This window comes from Asterias rubens, chromosome 1 (genome assembly GCF_902459465.1).
Source record: "Asterias rubens chromosome 1, eAstRub1.3, whole genome shotgun sequence".
NCBI lineage: Eukaryota > Metazoa > Echinodermata > Asteroidea > Forcipulatida > Asteriidae > Asterias > Asterias rubens.
The window spans coordinates 21,671,255-21,697,553 of record NC_047062.1 but is presented as its reverse complement, the minus strand read 5'-3'; the positions used below and the strand labels follow the sequence as shown (position 1 = coordinate 21,697,553).

General features: G+C 38.5%; 1 protein-coding gene across 4 annotated transcripts in view; it reads left to right on the top strand.

Annotated features, from left to right (window-relative positions):
• Window positions 1-26,299, top strand: part of LOC117290066 (tubulin polyglutamylase TTLL5-like) — an 89,254-nt gene that overhangs the window by 27,958 nt on the left and 34,997 nt on the right. For 3 of the 4 annotated variants that reach the window (XM_033771324.1, XM_033771332.1, XM_033771317.1), the window contains 2 exons: window positions 9,704-9,871; window positions 24,808-24,879. In XM_033771324.1, the coding sequence (XP_033627215.1) occupies window positions 9,704-9,871; window positions 24,808-24,879 (240 nt within the window). The remainder of the gene's footprint in view (window positions 1-9,703; window positions 9,872-24,807; window positions 24,880-26,299) is intronic. The other variant, XM_033771339.1, reaches the window with a different exon arrangement.

Sequence of the window (26,299 nt, the reverse complement as noted above, 5' to 3'; positions counted from 1 at the left end):
GATCTCTGAAAGCTGAACCGGCAAGAGTGATTTGTGCAATTCTGGTTATTTTTAAAAGTTTAAAATTACTGAATTTTGCTTTGATCAGTCCGTAAACAAAACAATTTGCTAAGCACTCAAAACTCCTGTGTGGCAGAAACAGGGGACATTCCAAAATGGGATAAAGTTCTTATTTTTGTAACTTGTGCCCTGCTCATGTTTTGCTTAGCAAAGAAATTTGCTAAACTATTAAAGTGACACAATGTTGGAAGAAGAAAGCTTTATAAAAAGTCGATCGAACAGTTGAAGAAATACATGTAATCAAGGGTTCTCCAACCAACTTCATAAAGCTGTTATGCAGAAAATTGTGCTCAGCATATTTTTCTGCTAAGCAAAGGGAACCAGTCGCAAACAGTAAATTACATGGTACTTGGGCTGGTAACCTGTTTTTGCTAAGCAGGAAATTCCTTACTCAAAGCAAATTGCTGTGCACAACAGTTTGGTGAAATTGGGCAAAAGAGTCGAATTTTTAAGTTGATATTCACACAAATAATAAATGGCAAGTATGATACCATACTCAGCATGACCAATGGCATCTGTTTGTTGCCCTGGTCTTGGCCTTGGAAAGTTTCCTGCAGACTGTCTGAGCTTTCCAATGAAAGGACACTTGGCACTGGCCTTGCCCCTCTCAAAACATGAATTTCCAGTCCTGATGGGGACAGTTCACTGCTCGAAATTGCTTTGCTACGTACCCACATAGTATGGTTTTCCTGCAGGCAGCTGTATGAAAGTGGTGAATGCAACGCACACCAAAGATGAAGACCGGGTCTATGTTCCTTCCATCAGTCTGGTTTGATTTAGTTCACCATATGACCCACTACATGTATGTAGAGAGAAAGAGAGAAAAAAAAGAGGGAAAAAAAGGAAATTCTGCATTTCTGGGAGTGGTGGGCCAAGACCTTGTGTCATCATCAGACACAGCACCTGTAAATGTAATGAAAACACGCCAACATTAATTTCCCCCATAGGTGTGCTCCATTTTGGATACTTCCTTTCACCCCCATTTACCCAAGGTTACCTACATGAAGTGGGTTGCAACTCCCATGGGTGCCTATGGGTTGAGGCAACCTTTGTCAAGGCGTACTGCCTATACCAAATAAAGCCTATACCAAATCAACTTGCACATCAGCCCTTGTACTCAATCAATTTTTTTCCCAAGGGCCAAAAATTGTTGCCTGCAAGGTCCTACATGTAGATAATGATAATAACAACCAGCTTTTATATAGGGCTATTCACACCCGAAGGGCTATTCACACCCGAAGGGCTTCTCAAAGCGCTTCCAACATTAATACCCCTGGTATCTGGGTCTTAAATAGTTTCTTAAACCATCTCAGTTCCCTGGAGAGTATACAGCCTGTGCAACATTAATTATGCGCTCCTCGACTAAACCAATCACAACAACATCTCTGCCCTAACAGGTACCCATATTAAACCCTGGGTGGAGAGAAGCAATTATAGTTAAGTTTCTTGCTCAGGGACACAAGTGTCACGACCAGGATTCGAACCCACACACTGCTGAACAGAAACACCAGAGCTTGAGTTCGGTGCTCTATATAAATTGATCACATAAATCACACTTAGCTCCACATTCCTGTTGTAAAAATATTGCGTGCTTTGAGACGCTAGTTGGTTCAGATGAAGGTATACGCAAGGAATTAATTTTTATTAGCATTAGGTTTATGAAGCCACTGTATACATGTACAAAGAAGAAGCATTTAGGAATAAATTTTGTTTATACCAAATTAACAACAAAAGCCTGTGATTTGTGAGTTAAACCTGGTAGGGTTGTTGATTTTCCTGTTAAGATTCAAAATCTTAAAGAGCTCTACCAATTGTTGGAACAGGGAATAGCCATGGGCGCAATATATATTTCTCTAAAACAACATACAAAATGCTGATGTTGCTCGTCCTGTAAGTGCCTCCAAGCCCATCATCACAGCACAGAAGACCATCACTGAAGAACACCTGTAATCCAACACTGACAAATTGATGCGAGTTCTGAATTGCTACCAATACATGGAATAATTGGCCAGGCAGATTTATGTATATGTAGCTCACCAAAGTGGAACCACATTGTCAGGCTCTTCAGTGAGGCACTTCAAAGGTGCCGCAGGTCTCTTTGATGTTGGGTTTTTTTTTGTCTCTTTTTTTGTTTGTCTTTTTTTTTAATCGTGATTTATAGGGTGCAGTCCAAAAAGAAATTAATTTACTGGTTTTCAAAATATCAAAGAATGGACTAGTTATTAAGTAGGTTTGGAAAAGCATTTAAGAATTCTGAATTATTCAGAGTGTCTAATTTTCAAAAACATAACAGTGAAATAGGGAAAATGTAGTGCAGCATATCAGACTGTATAAAACTTAGGCTTGATTACAACTGTTTTAACCCCTGCGGAGAAGGTTAATGTTGTGCCCTTGTTAGTTTGTCTGTCTGTCTGTCAGAATTCTGTGATAGGCAGTTCCATAAAACTGGGCCCTGTTTAGACCATATGCCTTGGCGTCATCATGCCGCCATCGTAGAGGTAAAACTATAATGAAACAATAGAAACGTACCATCTTGTGCCCCTGGTGCAGATGAGGAGCCAATAGATCCTTAAAACGCTGTCACCATCTGGGTCATGTTCCCTGTTTCCAATAACTGTAATGAATGCTTTGCGCATGGCACCAGACTATTATTTCATCCAGCCTCAGTTTGGTTACAATGAATTGGAATGGAGTAAAATCAAGATGACCACACCATGATAAAGGTCTATGAGCACCCTTCTTCTGACCTCTGGCCGTGGGCGCCCTATTCAAAATATGTCATGAGCATAAGGTACGTAATTTTAGATGCAACCCCAAAACCATGATGATAGGATCAGCACTGGGACCTAAAATAGGTGCCCCACAAGTTAGTCTCGAAAAGATGCCTAACTGCACATTCAATTGTTCTGTTTGTGAAAACAGTAAAACACATGGAAATAAACATGTACGTCTGGTTGGTGTAGTGGTATCTTTCCTCTCCTTCCACCTCTAGGACCCCGATTCCAATCTTTCCGGGGGCACTATGTGGATTGGGTTTTCAGCCCCTACATGACGGTGTGGGTTTTTCCTGGAATATTTCTCTTGGGTTTTCCTGCCACATCTTCCTTCTTTGTCTTCTCTCTGTTGGGTTCTTTCTTGGCTGGTACAGTGATTAAGTTCACTTTTCTGTTAGAGTCCTTGGCTCCACAACCAGAATAAATGCAATAAAATGAAATGATATGAATGAATGAATTTCTCATAAAAAAAAATAAGATCTCCAGAATGAAAGTATCAGATTATACAATACATGAACAGTGTACTTATATGTGCACACTACTGGGACCACCTGTGAAGCAAGATGTAAAACACATGCCCAATTGCACCTGAAATCACTGTGAACCGATTGTTTGAATTTAATCGTTACCATTTGCTGACAGGTGGGGAGTGGTAGCTACCTGCAGAGTTTGTCAGCGTGCAATGATAACTTCTCCATACATGCTGATTGATCTTTGCCGTTTAATTGTTGGCTCTTCTAGAATCTACAGAGAATGAACTAAGCCTGTTGGGGTTTTTTTGAGCGAAAAGGAACTTTAATACCCAGAAATTTTAAATGTTTGTGAAAACTACTGGAACAAACTTACCCTCCATTGGAGAATAATGTATGTTCATTTAGTACTCAGACCGTGGGCTTATGTTTTTTTGTAAAGGGCCAGAGTAAACTGTGCATTTTACTTGCCATGGAAAATTTTATTTGTAGCCCAGATTTTAAACACGTACAGTACATGTACATGTATTGTCATAAATGTATCTTTCTAATGTATATGCCTACTGTACATGCATAGTAGCAATTAACACCATTTTTATGGTAAAACGAAGTTAAATTCACACACTAAAAAATACATCACAATCAAAAACACATTAACATCTGAAAAGGTAGAAATAAGAGCATTTTAATCAAGTTGCTTGCACAGTTTTTAGTAACCTACAGGGCAAGTTGAGATATTGTGTTTACTCGCCTGTAGCAGTTTTTACTGACAATGTATGCCAATTCGCTTCTCTGAGAGTCCTTTGCCAGAATATGAAATGTACAGAAGTTGTACAATACATGCACCATCTATACACGTTAGCATTTTGAAGCACCTCCGCAGCCCAGGGCTGTATATTCCCCAGGGAGCTGAGAAAGATTAAATGAATGTTATTGACCCAATGACCAGGGCACTTATGTCAAGCGCATTGATACAGTTATTGTAAAATGCGCTGTATAAGAATTAGTTATAATTATTTTTATTGTCGGCATGAAACACAAGTTGGCAGGCCTGTATCTTCATTTTTGAAAGGGCAAGGGCACCAAGGAATTTTCTCTTTGGTAAACTTTTACTGGAGCATTTTAAGGGCACCAAGGCAATGCCCAGGGGCATCGAGTCAATCGCCATCGCCTCTGTGAAGTATCAGGCCTGCGCTGGTAGATTTTTTGTCGCAAGGAAGCACTCCTAATTCTAGAAGGTCTTTAAAATTGTAAGAATGTGAAATGTCTGCAAAGCTGTAATGAGAAAGAGCCAGACTCCCTCGGGGCTACAAAAGACCCGGCCATTCCTTGTACATTGGTTGGACGCTTGAAACTGAATCATACATTATGATTCACATTACAATCGGTATGCACAGTATAATGTGTTGGATTTCAGATCAAGTGGGACACCCCGGTATTCAAATTGCATTCGCGGTCGGTTTTATTTTATATTACTGATGGATGATGGGGCTGGAAGGATGCGACGACAAAACGAGGAGGGTATTTTAAGAATCCGTCATGTCTGTCCGTGTGTGCGTGTGTTCGTGCATGCGAGAAGTCATGTGCCAAGATAAGTTATGGGGACATGTTGATGTGATAATGTGTGAAATGTGTCTGGGAGATTTTTTTTTTCTGTACACCAAAATTGCCACTGTCGTAGTGCTTTTCAATGGGAATTTTTTTATTAATTTTTTTTTTTTTACCCATACACCGATGTGTGTTAGCACTGTATACTCAGTACTTTCCCGAGTCCTGTGAAAAAATATCACAGGCATATTACTCGGGTGGGATTCGAACCCACGACCCTTGCAATTCTAGAGCAGTGTCTTACCAACTAGAGGCAGTTCGAATCCTATGTTTTGGCAGCGGGTACCGCAACGATATAATAGATGTTAAATTTGCATCGGGGATAAAGAATATTAATTTTTTTTTTTTTTACCCATACACCGATGTGTGTTAGCACTGTATACTCAGTACTTTCCCGAGTCCTGTGAAAAAATTAATATTCTTTATCCCCGATGCAAATTTAACATCTATTGTATCGTTGCGGTACCCGCTGCCAAAACATAGGATTCGAACTGCCTCTAGCTACCGGGCAACCTCGGTAGTCTAGTTGGTAAGACACTGCTCTAGAATTGCAAGGGTCGTGGGTTCGAATCCCACCCGAGTAATATGCCTGTGATATTTTTTCACAGGACTCGGGAAAGTACTGAGTATACAGTGCTAACACACATCGGTGTATGGGTAAAAAACCAAAATTAATATTCTTTATCCCCGATGCAAATTTAACATCTATTATATCATTGCGGTACCCGCTGCCAAAACATAGGATTCGAACTGCCTCTAGCTACCGGGCAACCTCGGTAGTCTAGTTGGTAAGACACTGTTCTAGAATTGCAAGGGTCGTGGGTTCGAATCCCACCCGAGTAATATGCCTGTGATATTTTTTTCACAGGACTCAGGAATTTTTTTCTTCTTCTAAATCGATTAAAAAAAAGGAACCCTTAAACAAATAATCAGGAGAAAAAAAAACCTTCTGTCTGGGAGAGATAGGTTAGTATGAAACATGGAGACATTTGCACATGACCTGGAGAATGAGTGAGGCAGTTAGAGAAACAGCGAAACCTTGATTTGATACACTTTGATGGAGGTGAGGTTTGACGAATCAGTTGAACTTGAAGCTAAATGCATTGGAGGTGTTGTTTACTTAAGACTCCAAAAAGGTGTCAACTACAGTATATATGTATGATTAACACTAGAATGTTTAAATACTTGTGCATTCCAAAGCTGAGTTATTTACAGTACAGTACTTGCATGTACTTAACATTTTACAGGACTTAACATGTACTCATAACAACTACATATTCTCATGATGAAGTGTGCCATTCTTTTTTTCTCTGTACACATTGGTTGAAGTTAGTCGTAACCAACCTCGTTCCCAGGGGTGATCGATCTCACTGCGCCATTTTTTCCCAGCATGCCTTGCTCGATCATAACCCCTGGAATTGGCAAATTTAAATGTGCTATATGCTAGCACATTTAAATGAGCCATAAATGAGCGTACATATTCATTATTAAATATTTTCTACGCGCGCACGCATGTCTTTTGTCTTAAAGAATGTTTTTGTTTTTGTTTTTAAAAAACGTGTTCGTGTCATTAAAAACGCAGGCGTGATCAACAGAAACATATCTTAAAACTACGCGCGCACCTACTTGACACATGCATTTATTGCTTTACCAATTTCCTTAGCCAATCAGAGTTGTTTCCCATTACATGCCTCCTAGGGGTTAGTGACGAGAGATATCGATACGGCGCGCTGCCCATGGTAGAGAGTGGTAACATACACAGAAAGTATGATGATGACTTGTACCCATTACACTCCTAATTCCAGAAAATGGCTCATCAACAACTCTGCATGCAATGTTCCTTTTTTATGCAATATTCCCGGTATTATTCAAAGACACTTTAAATTTACGTGAGGATTGACATTCTCTCTAAATAATACAATTTCTTCATAGCACCTTGAGTTTTCTTTTTCAGTGCTTTTTTTTTTTTTCCTCTTGATGTGGAGTTATACTACTCTGTTTATTCAACAACAATTATCAACAACAACATACATCAATACAACAAGCTCCAATACATACTGATATTATATAACAGATTAAATGAGCTACGGGCTGTAATACATAGAAATCAAATTGATAACATACAAACAAGAACAAGAGACATAAATATTTATATATACATTTTAGCGTGACCTAATCACGGTGATCGAGAAAAACAATGGGTAGAAATTATTTAAGACAATCAAGGTTAATAAAACAAAAATAAATAAAGGAACATGGTGACGGCCTTTGGTGAGAAAAGCAATTAGTAATCGAAATTGACATCATCATTAACAGTGAAACACAACGCATTATTTCTACTGTAAATAGTTTCAAAAGATTCTGGGCTCAATCTGGTCTTTTTATTTATTTATTTGTTTATTTATTTAGTATTTTTATTTATTTATTTCCTTTTATTTACCCAGGGTAAGCCAAATCAATTGGCTTCAAACTGGCTTCAATTAACATGTTAAAAAGTAAACATAAAATCACGTTATAAAATTACGATATAAAAGTTGTAAACTAAGTGTAAATATGTAATAATAGAAACGGGAAATTAAAGCAATATAAACAAAAAATGAAGAGTTAAAGAAATTACAAGAGTAAATTTCAGAAACCGTCACAATAAATAAGAGGAGGTTTAAAAACAGACCAGCTTTCAAACCAAAAGAGACCGGTCCCTACATAGACATTCAGGAATTTAAATAATACTTTTACAGAATAACTCAAGAGAATTTTGTTTTACATGAATGTTTGGCTGGATAGCGGCAGAACCCTTAAAGCCAGTGGACACTATTGGTAATTGTCAAAGACCAGTCTTCTCACTTGCTGTATCTCAACATATGCATATAATAACAAACCTGTGAAAATTTGAGCTGGATTGGTCGTCGGAGTTGCGAGATAACTATGAAAGAAAAAAACACCCTTGTCACACGAAGTTGTGTGCTTTCAGATGCTTGATTTCAGGACCTCAAATTCTAAACTTGAGGTCTCGAAATCAAATTGGTGGAAAATTACTTCTTTCTCGAAAACTACTCCACTTCAGAGGGAGCCGTTTCTCACAATGATTTATACTAACAACCTCTCCCCATTAGTCGTTACCAATTATTTTGAGTAATTACCAATAGTGTCCACTGCCTTTAAATATGCATTGGCTAATATAGACCACAAATCTCACCTGATAGACAGACCCCTTGCCCATGGCATCAGAAGCTCAGAGTGCCGGCACAGAGGTCAAAGTAAGACCTGTCATCATTGGCTGAAAGTTGTGCATGAGTGTACGCACTTGTAAGCACGTTTCCTTGTTGATTGCAGTAATAGCACGTACCGCAAGGCATCTGTAGTGGCGCATGAAACTGTTGGGGAGGGGGGAAATACATGGAAATAAATATCCCCCATGAAACTATTAATAAATTGACAAACTTTCTTTTTTATTCACCATTTGTTTATGCCAGATTGATAAAAAAGGGGGTATAGCCACCTTGTGTGTAGTGTCTTTAAATCAACTTTTTTTTGTTTTCCCTTAAACTATCACCCCACCCACTTCTTTTCATGGGGGTGCTGATTTTCTTTCCAGATTGCGTCCAGACAAGTGATTGATGGCTTCGAGTGAAATGATACTATTGGGAATATATAAAAGCTGACCAAACTGATTAAAGACCTTTTCTTCCAGTTGTTTACCATTTATCCTGGTATGTGGGTCAGCATGGGTGTCCACCAATTCCCTTTCTGTTTGTTTGTTTGCTTTTTTTCTCTTTTTTTTTAGTGGAGGTTACAGATTTGAAACAGCATGACCTTCGTCAAACAACAAAAATGACTTTGATATTAATTAATTTGGCATGTGCTAGTACAAGTGTGCTCGCAATTTAACATTCCTACATTTTGTAGGACATGATTTTCATATTTTGACTACCAGGGTTGTCTGAACCATTTCGGAAGCAAGGTCTACATCTCAAACAGTGATTTCTCACATTTCTTGTGGTTTATACAAATCTTATGCCTGTTACATTCTCACGTTTCTTGTGGTTTATACAAATCTCTTGCCTGTTACACTGATGTAAATCTAGGCCTACATTTACATCTTCCAAAAGGGCAAGACCTTTTTCATTTTGCAAAGGGCACTTTTATTGCAAAATCTCAAAGTCAATGGGAAACTTTTGAAAGGGTACCAAGGCAAAGACCAGGGGCAAGGGAGGCCATGTTATTCATAAATGGGTCTCATAACTCAAACATAGCTCATGCCTACCTGTCGTAAAAATAATGAGTGCTCTGAGATGCTCAATGGGTGTGATAGTGCTTTATATTGAGAACGGTGTATTTTCATTATTAGACATCCTGTGGTGTGTCATGGCTGATTTGTCTAGTTCACGGGAACCCAAGCTTCGGTGCTGTCAGCTGCAGAGTGTGGGTTCAAATCCCTGTCATGACACTTGTGCCCCTGAGCAAGGCATTTAACCATAATTGCTGTGAAAAGTTGAGAAGGTAGTGCATTCTGCTCTACCAGCCTGGCTCCTAGTGGATGATGCCCATGCCTGCATCCTTACTATTGTAAAGGGGTCAACTGTTGAATAGGTGGCAACGTCAACCCCAGTAGTATGTGGCAACGTGCCCCTGGTGACAGTTGATCTGGTTGGATAGCCTAAATCAGTTAAGTGTAGCCCTCACCTTGAAGTGGCCGTTCAGCCTTGTGAGTTGGGCGGTACCTAAATAAAATAAAACACCCAAAACCTCTACTATTCATGCCCATCTTTTTTTAAAAATTCTTATCGACAGGATCTGGTGATGCCTCGACCCCTTACCCAGCCACCCAGAGGTCAAGACCCCAGTCTACCCCCAGTGGGGGTACCAGACCCTCATCATCTGAGGCAGCTATAGCTGTATATGGAGCCCAAGCCATGAGGCAACGTCCAGTGTCTGCCAAGACTGGCCACAGAGACACAGGTAGGTTTAAAATTGTCCACGTCAAACAAATCTGTAATTTGCCTTTGTGTTTTAAACTCCGTTTTGAAACCTCTGTTTGTTTGTAGGTTTAGATGATCAAGGGAATTCGGCAGACAAGGGGATATAAACACCAAGCTGGCAATAGTCAATCTCTCTCATACATACATTGGTTTAACGCCTATGATTATGAATTGCACAGATAAAGAAATTTTGACTCAGTTACTAGATGATAACACTTATATAAACTGTTACTGAGCCTGTGATGAGAGCAGATGAGAGGCCAATCTAATGGCTTCTGCTCACCACATAACTCTGCTGTTAAGATTCTCATTCCTTGCCTATAACGTATGCACTAGCTGTTTAAGCAATGATTGCTTAGGAACTGGGAATTACCCAAACACATGAGCAAACATTCTTTGCTAATCTATGTAACCGTATATTTGTCCCTTCCAGTAAGCAGAGCTGTGAAAGTGTTGGCCCAGCCTGACTCCTGTAATTAGAAAGATAAATATCCTTGTGAAATATTTCCTCAGGACCATCAAGATAAAATGTGTTTTAAAGCGTTCTTGAGGTATCATCCAAATTTTATATACCCAGGCTAAAAATCTGCTTTGTGAAACGCCTCACTGCTTTTTCATTTTCAACTGAACATAACTTGCTAAAATTACACGACAAATTCCTCTGTGGAGATTACTATACCATTTAGCTTCATAAATTAGACAAGACACACAAACACCCAGAGCCCATTCTCACGCCATCGGCCTTGCCATCTCAAATTGACAGCTACTAAGTTGAACTCAACAGAACCCAGACCAGGTGAATAGATTTCCACACAAAAAATGTTGCAATTTTCTGTGTTATTTAAAGATCCATATTGCTCACATAGACTGACTGACCTTGTCTGTGTCTGGGGTCACATGTGGTATTACTAGCCAATCGCTCCACCTTTCATCAAGGTAAATTGCTGTTGTTCATTCCTGGCACTTAAACTGTACCTCCAGTGAAATTGTGTAATACACCTATAGGCCTATTAGTCTTCTGAGGGCATGGCAGTAACGCAGGGATGAGAAATTTGAGACTTTTATCTGAATTCAAACTTTTTACGTCAACCTTAAACAAAATCAGCAATTATTTTTTCTTTTTCCTCATGTAAAGAAATCTTGCTCTTTGTTCAACTTCTCTCTTTATTTGATAGTTAACTGTCTGCTAGTATGAAGGGTGCAGTGTTGCAAAATCATTCACTTTCCATGGTCCGGTTGGTGTAGTGGTATTTTTCCTCCCCTTCCACCTCTAGGACCCCATTTCAAAATCACGCTGGGGGCACTACCTCACACATCCCACATTTCCTTCATTATCTTCTCTCCATTTGGCTCTTGGCTAGCCCTAAGTTCACTTTTTTAAGAGTCCTTCGCTTCTACAACCAGAATAAACTAAATGAAACTAAATTAAGTGAATCCACATTGTCTCAGGCTATAAACTTAAAAACTGTCGATCCCGTCCTGTGTAGTACTCACCCTAGTCTTCTTTGGTCGCGATAGAGCGTAATGCTTCACATGGTCATGATGATGGTCAGTTTTCATTCATAACCAGAACTAATAAATGAAAATGAAATGAATCCATATTGTCTCACTCAAGATAGAAACTTACAAACTGTCACGACCATCCTGTGTTGCAATCACCCTAGTCTTCTTGGGTTAGTGATAGCGTAAATGTTTCACATGGCCATGACGGTCTATAAGTCAGCCTGGAGGTACACTGCTGGTATTCCCATCTAGAAAAAAGGGCCCTGGGACAGCCATGAGATTTGACAAGAACAAACTCCAGACAACCTTTGATATTTAAAGAGTGTTTCAAAAACTTGGTGGGAGAATTGATCAGTTTAGAGACGCTGGAATATACTGGGCTTATTAGGTATCCCTGTAAAGGTGCAATGTGTGTAAAGGATTAGGCAGGGATGAACAACGAGACAGGAATAAAAAAAAAAAAACGAGGCAGAGTTCCTTTATATTCTCTTTGTGTTTGTACAGATAAACAGTTAATGTACTTGTTAAAAGAACATTACAGAATTGGTTTTTGCTAACAAAACAGTTGCTGGCCGTGTAAGCACTTTATGTAATCCACCATATACATTAACTGACAAACCTGTAGAAGTTTGAGATCGATCGGCCATCTGAGTCCTGAGAGAATAGTGAAAAATCGATTAAAAATTTTGCATTGCATCGATGCCAAAATTAAAATGAATAAAACACTCACTGAGCGATAAACTCCACACGCGAAGTTTGATTATTTATTTCTCATCAAATATCACATTTCAGACAGAAATGTTTCAAGGGATGTTTTCAACTCTCACCATCATTAGACCGTGTAAGTTTTATGTAAATCTGTGATCTTCACGATTTTTTTGTCTTACCATGAATTCTGTAACTTTCCTTTAAACTGTGTAGAAAGTTCTTTTTCATTTAGGTTCTGGTCTTCTCAAACAAATTCTGGTCCAGTAAAAATGTTAACCTTACAAGCCCTGGGCCCAATGTCATAAAGCCTTTAAGCACAAAAATTTGCTTAGCATGAAATTTCTTCCTTAATATACACAGGATTACCAACCAAATTTCCACGTGATTTTCAGGATAAGCAAACAACAGCTGAATGCCAGTAACAAGCAATATGCAACAAATTTGGTCGGTAATCTTGTTTTTATCAAGGAAGAAATTTCATGCTAAGCAAATTTTTGTGCTTACAGGCTGTATGAAATTGTGCCCTGTGGTCTTCAGTATAGGATAGCTCTACTCTTAAAGTCCGATTCATTCTTCCTGCGAATGCATATTTTTGTGACCCAATTGACCCCTTGCACGCGCATCACTTGCGGCGACCAATGCCCTGCTCACCATGTTGGTGGGCAGTTAGGTTTACGTGTATTAATGTCGCGTCGCCTAAAATGCACAGCATAGAGTTATATATAAAAACGCACAGTGAAATTGCCCACCAGTATTGCGCATTCAAGATTTTTCTGCTGATGACGTCAGGTGAAATGGGTCAATAATTGGTACGCGCTAACTTTCAAATTGTGATGCAAGAAAATTGGCTGAAGATGCGCACAAAAAACTTTGGTTTTGCAACTTGTAAGATTGATGATGTCCCCCATTGCCAGTTGTCTCTATCTCATCACTCAGTCTCTACACCTCTGCTTTACTACATCTCTCTCCACTCACTGTTGTGCGTCCAAGGACAGCTTCTATCCTAATGTGTGAAAATGCAATCACATTTCTGGGATTTATCTCTCTTTTTATCAAGGCTGTTTGTTGGTCTGGGGTTTTACTGTGGCCCACATTTTGTGGTTCCCTCAATTTACCTGCCCTTGATGATAGCCATTCCATTTTTTTTATGATGCCAGGTCGAAGGCATGTATTTTTTTTTTCAGCAGATGATTTTGGGTTGAACAAAGAAAAATTTCCTACAGTGGGATTTGAACCAACGACCTTTTGGTTAGCGTGCCTGCACTCTACCAACTGATGAGCTATCTACATGTAGCCATATGTTGGCGGTCTTCCTGTTTTGTCAATACCTTTTTTAGCAGATCAGCTGATTTCCTCTTCTTTTCTTAGTTTTGTGTGCCATAGAAAATTTAAAATACACTGCTGACTGCATAGATATTAAATTATCAAGTTGCAGGTCTTGGATGCCGATCTGAGTTAAAAAATATTTGAAATTTAAAGAGAAACAAACTCAAGTTGACCTGATTATTCAGGATTTTTTATTTATAGCTTGCTTTTCCTAGTTTCTTCTATCTCTCCAAACATAACTTTAAAGCACCCGTACAACATTAGTAGGTGTCAAAGGCCAGAATCACAGTGTATGTGACCTAAACAAATGTATGATGTTCATGAGATAACAGAGCTGTGAAAGTTTAAGCTCAATCAGTCATTCTGGACTGATACTTCATGGAGGCAGTGAAGACCTATAGATGGTGTCCCTTTATAGGTGTTCTTTATCAAGGAGAAAACGCGTCAGATGCCCATGGATACAATATACCTCTTTCAAAAATCAAAAACAAAGCTTCATGCCTGCATGTTTGCACTGCTTTCATACATTGATATTTTTGACTTAAAAGATCAAAGCTAATTGTTTGACTCATCTCAAAAAATAGCATTTTAGGCAAAAATATTTTCAGAAAATATTCCCACCCTGACCTTCTTTATACCATGTGAGTTATGTGCAAATCTGTGACTATTTGATTTTTTCAATCTTATCAACGTCCTGCACGCCCTTTAAGTGATAATGTTACCTTGAAGACAAAACAGAGAGGCTAAATTCCACATGATTGGTCTACTAATATTGCGTTGTCTGTTAATGTGATCAAATTCTCTGATACCAGTGACTACATGTATGAAGTGAAAGGCTCATGACTGAAACAATTTAGCCAAAAAAGGAACCCTGTAAAAATAATGCTACTTAATACAGTTGATGTGTGTGGCACTAGATAGTGTCTGATTTCCCTCAATGACGAATCTCCTTGTAAGGTTTGCTCTTTAAACCTTCTTGTACATTTTCTATTCCTGTGCAATTGGTTGCCTTGGATACGAATGAAAGTCTCTACATTCATGTACAGACATGTTTCCAGCACTAGGCAGCCTCTTATGCAGTTACTGATGATATTTCTTATCTTTATACTTGCTTTTCGCAAAAGGGCATTTTTCAAGTTGAGCTGTTGTCATGGAAGGGTAGTAGGGTCGGGTGTTACAGTGAATAAGAGAAGAAAACACACATGGGCCCAATTTCATAGCGCTGAATGGTTAGCAAATTTGTGTGCTTACTGTAGCAGAAAAATTTGCTAAGGTGCAGGCATGTCACAGGTTAGCAGAAGAATTGGGCAGCCATATTGCGCGTTTACCATGGATTTGCATTGTGGCATCATATATTTTCGTGTGGTAAGCACTGGAAGGTAAGCAGTGCTATGAAATGGAAATCACACAGTAAGCACAAATTCGGCTGCTATTCAGAGCAATGAAATTGGGCCCTGGCCCTGTAAGTTGCACTCTCATAAAATGTTTATTTTAGATAATGGCCCAATTCAAGTCCATTGCCAAGGTTGGGAAACAAAGAGTTCCTTTAACCCTTTGAATATTTCTTGGAAAGTTGGATCAAAACCACAAATCAATTACCTTTTTTTTATGGTCTATGTGAACAAATTATGTAAAGAAATGGAACAGACTCAACACTGAGAAACCCTGTCCTAAATACAAACGGAAGACAAATCGGAACTGCATGTTAATCACCTTCACCGGCACCTGTGGTCTGCTGGCCAAATTCTAGTTAAAGCACCTGAGGACAAGTCAAAATTCTCGTCAAGTGGTCCGACCAGCTCGTTCAGTGTAGAAAAGCATCCCCTATTTTCTTTTGAAGAATTATGTACTAGTAAAAAAGCTTGGGGCCCAGTGAAATGACAAGCTAACTGGGCCCATTTGCATAGAGCTGCTTAAGCGCACAAAGTAGCTGAGCACATAAGAATTATGCTTACCAAAATATGTTTACCAGCCATTAAATACCATGTCACATTTACCATTTGGGACTGGTATCCTGCTCATTTTCGATTAAAGCCAGTGGACACTATTGGTAATTGTCAAAGACTAGCCTTCACAGTTGGTGTACCTCAACATATGCATTAAATAACAAACCTGTGAAAATTTGAGGTTGATCGGTTATCATACTTGCGAGATAATAATGAAAAAAAAAACCACACACTTATCTCACAAAGTTGTGTGCGTCTAGATGGTTGATTTCGAGACCTCAAGTTCTAATTCTGAGGTCTTGAAATCAAATTCGTGGAAAATTACTTCTTTCTCGAAAACTATGGCACTTCAGAGGGAGCTGTTTCTCACAATGTTTTATACCATCAACCTCTCCCCATTACTCGTCACCAAGAAAGGTTTTATGCTAACAATTATTTTGAGTAATTACCAATAGTGTCCACTGCCTTTAACAGAAATTTCCTGCTTAAAGCAGCTCTATGAAATTTGGCACTTGTCCCTCTGGCTAGTCACTGAAAACATTAAAGGCATACCCTGTGATCCTAAGAAATGTTACCACATTACTTACAATGTACATGTACAGTACATCGACACAAAAGTGTTCAGTGCATGTGATTCTTCACTACTTTTCATGTACTTTTTGTTACATGTACTTTTACAAGTAACACATGTTTTGATGACAAAATGTGCACGCAATTATCAATGTCAATTTTTGTAGATTTTAATTGAAAAGGAATGGGCAATAACCATAGAGGGAAGCTGCGCACATGGGTGTGTATGGATACCATAATCAAATACTTAATCCCTGATGGAGTTATTACGTGGACATGGGGTGTGGCATTTTAACCCCTTCCTGAGGTTTATTACAGAATGTTAACGTTGCCTCTCTGGAGTATATATTTTGAATCGTATAAAATATTTTGAATGAAGTAAAGACAACAAACTTTCTCATAAATTGCACCAGGACTTTTTGTACTCATTCATGAAAATATATGGCGTGTTGTGGTTGAGCGTGCTGTAGCTTGTCTAGTTCAGCGAATCCATGCTCGGGTGTTGTCAGCAGCAGAGTGTGGGTTTGAATCCCGGTCTTGACACTTGTGCTCTTGAGCAAGGTACTTAAAGGCAGTGGACACTATTGGTAATTACTCAAAATACTTATTAGCATAAAACCTTTCTTGGTAAGGAGTAATGGGGAGAGGTTGATAATATAAAACATTGTAAGAAACGGCTCCCTCTGAAGTAATGTAGTTTTTTTTCCCACGAGAAACCTACCTAAGGTCTGATAATTCACTATTGTAAGGGCAGTAAGTATTTGTAATTGTAAGGGCAACTGTATAAGAAAAAGTTTCAAGGAGCACCAATAATAAAAGAAAGCCAAGTTAGTCTGATAGCTAAAACAAGGAAGATTGAAGTCTCACTTAAAGGGTCTATGTAACCTTTGTAGGACAAAAAACACAATGTCCACAGATTTACACTAAACTTACACAGTTTGAAGATAATGTTAGTAGAAAGCTTCCCTGAAAATATTACAGGCTGAGGTGCTGTAGTTTTGGGGAAATGAGTAAAACAATGTCACAAAAATCACACATTTTCACACATTTTCGTGTGGCAAGGATGTTTTTTCTTTCATTATTATCTCGCAACTTCAATGTCCAATTGAGCTCAAACTTTCACAGGTTTGTTGGTTTATGCATATGTTGAGATACAGCAAGTGAGAAGACTGGTCTTTGACAATTACCTAAGGTGTCCAGTGTCTTTAAATTATTGTTTTCGTGCGTAGTGATTCTTGCCTTTGACTGTGTTTTGTTCACATTATTACCAAGACTTGAACATGCCCCTCGCATGTTTCTCATCAAAAAACCTGTCATTTTTTTCCCCCTTGAAGTTCAAGACATTGTTACCAAATGCCAGGCATTTCTCTTAGCTGCTCAAGGTACAATGTATTAAGAGATTACGACTGGAATTCGGAAGTAATAATGCATACTTGGTATGACCCAATGGCTACATCGTCTGTCTGACGCTAATTTATTTGACCGTGAACAATATTTAAAAAAAGTTTATAAAGTTCAAGTAGCCACCAAAGTTGGGTGCATTTATTTTTGGGGATTGCTTTATCTTTTCGACATCTTTAAAGTCAAGGTTAAAACAAATCTCCCACTCTAATTAATACAGTGTGAGGTTGACTATTCTAGTATTTTAGGTGGAATACTTGTTCAAGGGATGGAAGAGCAAAGTGGGAGGCCTTTAAAAAAAATCGCCAAACATCACAAGGCCAGATGGACACTTGGTGAGGGCTAAATTTTACCGATTTTTGCTGTTGAACCAAATTAACTGCCATGAAGGGCACTTTCCCACCTACTTACGGTGTATTGGGCTGAAACAGGGTAACCCCCTTCACTGTCTGTAAGGATGCAGGCATGGGTATCTTCCACTGGGAGCCTGGCTGGTAGAACAGAATGCACTACCGGTCCCCACTTTATTAAAGCAATAATGGTTTAAGTGTCTTGCTCAAGGGCACAATTGTAATGATTGGGTATCGAACCCACATTCAGCTGCTGACAACACTAGAGCTTGGGTCCAGTTAATATTATTTATCCTAATGCAACTACTATAAATTAATAAACGAGTCATGCACTGGTGTAGGGTCCACAAAAGTCAGAGCTCACATACATTAATCACAGTATGAATCACATACAACATACAGTAAGGTGCATTAAAGAGAGGCTCACCGTTCAGATTCAGTTTTGTGATCGATTACAGATGGTCCTTGTGAATTTATTTATTTATTTTTTACAAATCTCTGCGTCATGTTATACAGTGAAAAAAGTCTTTGCATTTGATACCTTTTTGTCAACATCCTACAAAATCCAATAAAATTATGAATTAAAATGACATTTAACACCACTTTATGTAAGGTTAGAGCCTTGTAATTTTACCCCACTCTTTCTTCATGACTCTGTCTGTTGGAAAATGAGTGCATCACAAAACTTAACTTAACCTTGGACACCCTCTTTAACATGCAATACCTGTGTACACATACGCCTACTGTAGAGTGAGGCTTCCGGAATTCCTCTAACTTCAACATTTTATTCCCCGTAAGATTTCAAGCTTTCCGTGTAAAGCCCGGTTCATACTTCCTGCGAATGCGAATGCGAATGCGAAGCGAATCTTGACGTCACAAATTCGCAACGAACAATTCGCATTCGCAGGAGAACTCTGCTCTACTCCCTTGCGAATAATCGCTGCGAAAGGAGGGTGTGACGTCAAATTCGCTTCAATTCGCATTCGCAGGAAGTATGAACCGGGCTTACCACATGCACATGTGTTTAAAAGGAAAAAGTTTGTTAGTGACAAGTGTGCGTAAAAGTAAATGATTTTGTCCCAGAAAAAAACAACCATACACCCTTGACTTAACTATATATGTACTTTTTCCCCTCTTTTTTCCCTTTTTTTTTGGGGGGGGGGGGCACATTTCTTTGTAAAATTTGTTTTTGTACAGCGCTTTGACTTCTCTTGTTAAAGTGCTTTAGCAATAAATTGATATTATTATATTCTTTCTTTTAATATTTGTTATAAAACAGTTATAAATAACACTCACAGCTCTAGAAATATATATATATATATATATTTTTTTTCCCCTTTTTCGTTTCGTTTTTCGATTGTACTCTAATAATTTCACTTTATTACTTGGGAAAAAAAGCCGACAGTAATGAGAAAAGTTTTCACTGTTTGCAACAGTAAATTTAACAACTATTTTAAGTGTCAATACCCACTCACACAAGGAACCATCTGCCCACAACTAAATATAGTCTAAATAGCTCATAGATAAGTATCTCTACAGACTCCACTTTCACTGTAGTTGAATCAGAAACTGCCCCTCTGCCACCATCCACCACCTGACATCTTGAGGTGGACCACAAACTTGATGCAGTACGTACTTCCGGACCAAGCGACAGCTCTACTCTTTGTCCGTAATTTTCTCTAGATATAACAACGGAACATGTGGCTGTCATTTGGTGTGTGTCATTTTAAACAGATTGTTTGTGTTTATATTATTTCTACTGGTAATTTTTTTCTTCAAGGTCCCTAACTGCTACAACTGGGATTAGTAATGATACATTTGATGGAAACCAGTGAAGTTTGTGCAGATTTGAAACCACTAGGGACTAGGGATGTTAGGTTTTTATTTCTGTTTTGGTGGAAATTCCTTGGTGATTTGTTGCTGTGTATGGTTCGATTTCTCTCTACATGTTTTGTCTCTCAGTCAGACGGTAAAGCTTTGTGACAATATGGTATTAAAATTTGCTCATTTCTGTTACTCAATGAAAGATCTATGTGTTTTGTACCCATAAGGAAATATGAATTAGGGTTCCCAAATTCAAAACAGGGTGTCCTCAAAACACCCAGACACATCCCTTGCCAGGGTTGTAACCAAGTCAAATTTTCCTCAAGTCAAGTCACAAGTTAGTAAAGTAAAGTCACAAGACCTTTTTGTCCAAGTCAAGTCACAAGTAATTGTTTTTTCAAAGTCAAGTCAGGTCGTACATGTAGGTAACTTTTGCTAAAGTCAAGTTGAGTCCCAAGTAATTTTTGCTAAAGTCAAGTCAAGTCGCAAGACACAAATATTTGTGATTTGAGTCAGACTCAGTCGAGCTAGGTTCATACTTTCTGCAAAAGCGAAGCGAATTTTGGTGACGCAACAATCGGTACGCAATCAACTTCCTTTTGTGATGCAATGAAATTCGCTTCACGTCACTTTTATGTCGGCCATTTTATGGAGTCGAAATTTTTACTCCTCAAAATGGTCGATAGTGTTTTATGCAACGTAAAAGGAAAACCATGTAATTTCGAGGCATGTTTGTGTGGATCATTATTTCTACTTATTAAAATATCTTTCTAACCAACCATGCATTGCATAACAAACGTTTCAAACGCTTTTCAAAGACCAGCTCGACCAATCCAAGGCATTGTGTCCTTTAAGTTTCGTGCACACATAATGTACATGTGCATGTATTTGATTTATCATACTCGGCCTTTAAAAAAAGGGTTTGCAAAATCAAAAATTGTTTTACAAATTGCTAAATTTAGGTTTTGAACAAAGACAAATTTACTAGAGCCAAACTTGAACCAACGACCTCCGGATTAACATACCGACTCTCTACCAACTGAGCTATCCGGCCGTAGGTTGGCGGTCCTAACTTCATGTTGGTGTAAAGCGGGAAGACTTCGTTCATTTAGGTGTGATGTAGCTTCCCAAACTTCTAAAATTAATGCCTTATTTCTCACATTGGCTCAGCTTTGTGACCATTTTGATCAAATCTACATTGTTGACCTTGTTTACAATAATGGCCGTAATGGCCGTAGGTCCTGTGTAACTTTTCGTGTACACTGACTTCCATACAAGGAAAAACACAGTTACTTTGTCTTTTTTAAACTATGGTAGTAAAGGAACTGCCTCAATTATCCTAGAAAAAAGACTAGCTTAGTTCAGGAAAACCTCAAGCTTATAAGGGGGAACATGGACGCATCTTTTTGTTTAATTTGATGCTGGGAAATCTGAGGGAGAATAAAAATGGTGAACAGTTTTTTATGGAAAAAATTAATCTTTTTGTTTTCTTTCTTTTTTCATAATTTATTTAGGTAGACCAATTTGATCTTGAAATTAGGATTGCTGCTAAATTGTATTTTGTGGAGAATTTTTTTTAAGGAAGTCACAAGTTCCACTTAAACTGATTAGTTAAATTAATGTAGATGCACAACTCTGGTTGAAGCGTTAGTGTTTCTGGTTCCTAGCCAACAATGCTCCTTTCAAGGCTCATTTGGCATATGCATTGCGGTGATTAAAGACACTGGACACTGTTGGTAATTGTCAAACACTAGTCTTCTCACTTAGTGTGTCTCAACAAATGCACAAAATAAAAATAACAAACCTGTGAAAATTTGAACTCAACTGGTCGTCGAAGCTGCGAGATAATAATAGATGAAAAAACACCCGTTGTGTGCTATCAATCACTTGATTTTGGGACAAATAAAAATATTTAAGTGAAAAATTACTTCTTTCTTGAACACTTCGTTTTATACTATAACATCTCTCCTTTGCTTGTTACCAAGTGCATTTTAATGCTAACAATAATGTCCTGTGCCTTTAAGAATGTAGGGAAAAAAAGACCCACAAAATTATTCTCTTCATAGATCATAGATTCTCAGAACATTTGAGGTGTCTGTGGTGCAGTTCTTGTTAAGAGCGCTTCCCCAAGCCAACTTGTTGGTTTCCTGCAGTGTCAGTCTCTTGTTTTGGACAGGTTCCCCGTATCCTCTAGTGGCTTTTATTAAAGAATCCTTAGGGGGAAACCCCAGCGTCACCAGGCACTGTCTAACTGTCTTGCCACATGGTTAAACACTCAACAAGTTATTTCTATACTTTTTATTATCATTCTGAGAAAATAGGTAATTGCTAAATGATTACGATCAAATAGTTTTGAGGATTGTTTGGCCCTGCGGATAGGTATCAGACGGTCCCTGGTGACTATGGCTGATAATGATTTGCTAACCATGGGTGATGGTTAGACTGGAGCACATGTACGCGATACAATGTTACAATAAATAAATGTGGAACATTGGAACAAAATCACATCAAGGGAGTTCTGTCACTTCAGTGCTGTCCTTGACCCAATTTCATAGCTCTGCTTACTGCCGAAATTTGTGCTTACAATCACCATTCTCAGCTTACTGTGCATGCGCTGAATTTCTGCGCCAGCTGTGTAAGCAAAGAATGCCCTGTAACTTGGGGTATGCACACGCACAGGCAAAAATTCCCTGCTACCGAACCCGTAAAATGAGTCATTTCATTAATGAAAGCCTTTGTCAAATGAGTACACTCATTATCAGGTACCTAGATGCAAATTAAAAAAGGCTTTCATTCCAATAGACCCTTCCCATGAAATATGTAAATTGCACATAGCGCCTGCGCACTAACATTTTGGTTGGCAAATTGAGGGAACATCGCGCTGTTTTGTACACGGCTAATGGGTGGGTGACGCAGTCGCGATTGCGCGTCTGCTTAGTGCACAACTCTATGGCGTTTGCTAACCAACAGGGTCTGTACGCATGCGTGAATGTGATTAGCGTATTTCACGGGAAGAAATAGGCAACTTGCAAGTTAGGTTTCAATAGTATCTGGTACAACGACTTGCTTAGTCAAAAGTCACCGTTTAAATTTGAATTCCTCTGGCAATAAAGCCAATCTCTCCCATACAATGGTTTTAACTTCTCTGGTTAAGAATTGCACAATTCAATAAATTTTCAGTAACTAGACGGCAATACTTATTCTAGCTAGTCATTGTGAAATCAAGGTTTAGCTTGGTGTACACAAAGAGTCTGGGCTCAGCCTGTTCCCTTGCGCTGTTCCTCATTTCTAACAGTCAGCTTCTTTATTTTCACAAAATGTTTGTCTTGAAACTGAAACTGGGCTCTCCCTTCACAAAATAATGAACTCATTTATTGTTAGGGATAAGGTTTCATTAATGACATCCCATCTATTGTTGAAGGCTCTTGAGAGTGATGTCATGGAAAACTTCTTCACTGGTGATATTACAACATACCCTTGAAATATTTCCAGCAACGTACATACGTACCTCTCTAATGATATCACGTTGTTGTTTTTTTGCTTTCAGCTGGCTTTTATGAGTCTGGACTAAGTTTGTCCCCTGCTGTTCCTCATTTCTAACAGCCACCTTTTTTTCACAGAATGTATATCTTGAAAATGGGCTCTCCCTTCAGATTATCAACTTAATAGGTTTGTTAATAAACAGGAGTCATATAATTGTGACATCCCATACATTGGTATTGGATCTTCAGATTGATGTCATGGAAAACTTCTTTTCTGGTGACATTACAACATACCTTTGAAAATTTCCAGAACATGCTTCTCCAAGTGATATCATGGGACTTTTCGGTTTTCACAAGAAAGTCACAACAACACTTTGGATTTACCCATGGCCTGTTTTAAACACAGGGCCTACACATAAAATGTTTTTGATAACATCACCCCTTCTGGAAAAGAAAACAAACAAGGAAAATATACTTAAATAAACATAATAATAGCAGGTTGCGGTTGGGGGGTATTGGTTAAATAAATTGCAGCAATTGTTTCATTTTGCAGGGACTTTTAATTTGAGGTAACACTATTGAATTTGTTATTATGATGTGACCATAATTTGACAATGTTTGTCGCGCCACGTAAGCGAATAACTTCCTTAAAGTGCAGCAGCCTCTCCCCACTTCCTATTTTAACCGAATCCCAGAGAAAACGTTACGTCGTTGATGCCTCAAGTACCTAGAATCTTCCACGTGAATGAGGAATTGGATTTCAGTTCCTGAGCTCCTGATTGGGATGTGATTGAGGGGATATTAAAACCGAGTTTCCCGTGCCATATTAATTATTATAACAGACATGATATTTTTCTGAGTACTGAGTATACAGTGCTCACACACATCGGTGTATATGGGTAATAACAAAAATGTAATAAGACGGTGAACTTGGTTGTAACAGCTACACAGTACAAGAACTTGTATTGTCTCTCTTTAACCAATAAAACCCTTCCTTCCTCAAGTGGCCATAAGTATACTGTACATGCGCACTGTGAATTAGACTGTACTTGAATTGTGAAAGTACACCAACATTGATTTCTTTGAAATGTTTTCACTAATGTGGAAAATTGTTGGCTGAATGTCGGCGGGTGGTGGTCAGTCGGAAAATGATTTGGTTTACATCACCCCATGGCTCTTTCTCTTGCAACATTTTGGGGTTGTTGGGGGAAGTCCAAGCCCCATTGCAACCTGGAACATTTCTTGAGACAAATAAGATGTTTTTTGTCTTTGAAAGATTATCAGCACTTCCTGTTTTTAAACAATATTGAAGTTGCAGTTTCAGTTGCCATTTCTTTAGCTCTTGATGTAAGTGTCGCTTACAAAGGAAAGTGGAGTTGAGTTTCTGCTTTCTGATTAGTCCGATACAATGGCGAAAAGAGACGATAGGGGGGTTGCAGATAAATGAAAAAACTAATGTCTCCAATCTGTAACCATTGTTCCTCTGTGCCCCCTGAAAAATACTTGTATTGAACTTTGTTAAACCAATTCCTTTAAATCCCAAACTTGTCTAGGCTACTTGTTGACCAAGCGAAGTAAACCTTTAGAGGTACGTTATCGTCTGATCATTGCAACCCTCAGTTTGTAGATGTTTTCATGTTAAAGACGGACATTTGCAGGTTATAGGAGGAGGGGAGTGACTGCTACCCAGCTACACTATGAAGGCAGTGTGGCCTCTGTCATCAATAGCGTCTGATTTACCTTTTTATTTTTATTTCCAACTTGTCATGCTGATCTGATGTGTATTTCCTGTGAAACCCCCTTTAGGTAGTAACCTGATCACGATGAACAGACCAGTGTCAGCGTATGTGCGCAGGGAACCGCCCGGCGGCGAGATAGGTAGACATCAAAATTTTTGCTGTGAATAAAAAAAAGGATCACTAATGACTAACTACACTGTAGCATGCACTAGCCCGTCTCGCACGACACGTTTAGATAACAAGCTGTATGCAGCGGAGGTTCAATCGATGACTTAAAAGGGACGAATCACTTGGTTTCCAAAAGAGCCAACTAATTTCAAGTTTTCAACACCATGATGAAACTTGGAGTGCACATTTGTTAGAAATGCACACTCACTTAAAAAAGAAAGAAAACTGATCAGTGGAGAGCATTGATGATAGTTATTGCAAATATTTTTTGATCAATAATAAATGTTGACACGTTTTCTTCTCTAACTTGTATACATAGATCTTTGGTAAGTGAATCACTAATTATAACCAATCGTGTTGTTGTAAGAATCTTTGCACCCAAGTCACTCTCACACAGTTTAGTCACTGAGCATGTTAGTCTGCAGGCGAATTAACAACACTTTACAACGTTGTGCAAGTTATGTACTACTTTCGTAAAATTGGCTGCTGTCTTGTATTTGTATATCCGTAACATCACGTAGTATTTTAACTTGATGAACATGTAGATGCATACTGTACCTAACAAGCATGGTATGATTTTGTTAACCTTTCCCAATCATTAACAATTAATCAACTGATTTTCATTTAACCTCGGGCTCCGAGACAATATCGACAACAACGCTTCAGTGGTTTGAGCAATTAAATTGTTGTTTGTTTAGATGATCTTCCTGTTTAGAGAACTTGGCAAACTCCCACAAGGGGGATAATAAACGCCTAGCTGACAACAGGCAATCTCTGACATATTACAATTGTTTAGTCTGTAAATTTATATGGAGTAATCAAAATATGAAAGATGATATCACTGTCTGTGTTTAATGCTGACATGAAAGACGGTAGTATGATGGGACTAACAGGGTTCAAAGTTTAGAAAACTTTTAATGGGAATTCAGCAGAGTCTCCCGTCAACAGAGCACAGCGTGCATCACAAATATTCTCTTTTTTTCCCGCATTGGACCATGGTATAAACCAAAACAGTCAGAGATCAATGAGGGTGGTGTGATTATTGTAGCTGGTAGAATTGCTCAAATTCTGAAAAAGAATTGCCCAAATTCTGATAAAAGAACGATGTCCATTGGACAACATTGTTTTATGACTATCCTTTGCAAGAAAAACCAAACATCCAATCAATGTGCTCCTTACAGCATACTCCATAAAATTAATGATCGTTTTGTGTGTCAAAAATGTGCTGGCGTGCACACACAACTTTTTGTCATAACTCTTACACCTATATTTTCAATATGAATTATTACTAAGACAAAAACCCTGCATCCAGAGTAGACTAATATTCAGGTGACTAATATTGGATTTTCCATCCACAGCCACTTTCTAACTCCTCAGTAAATTCAACTGTT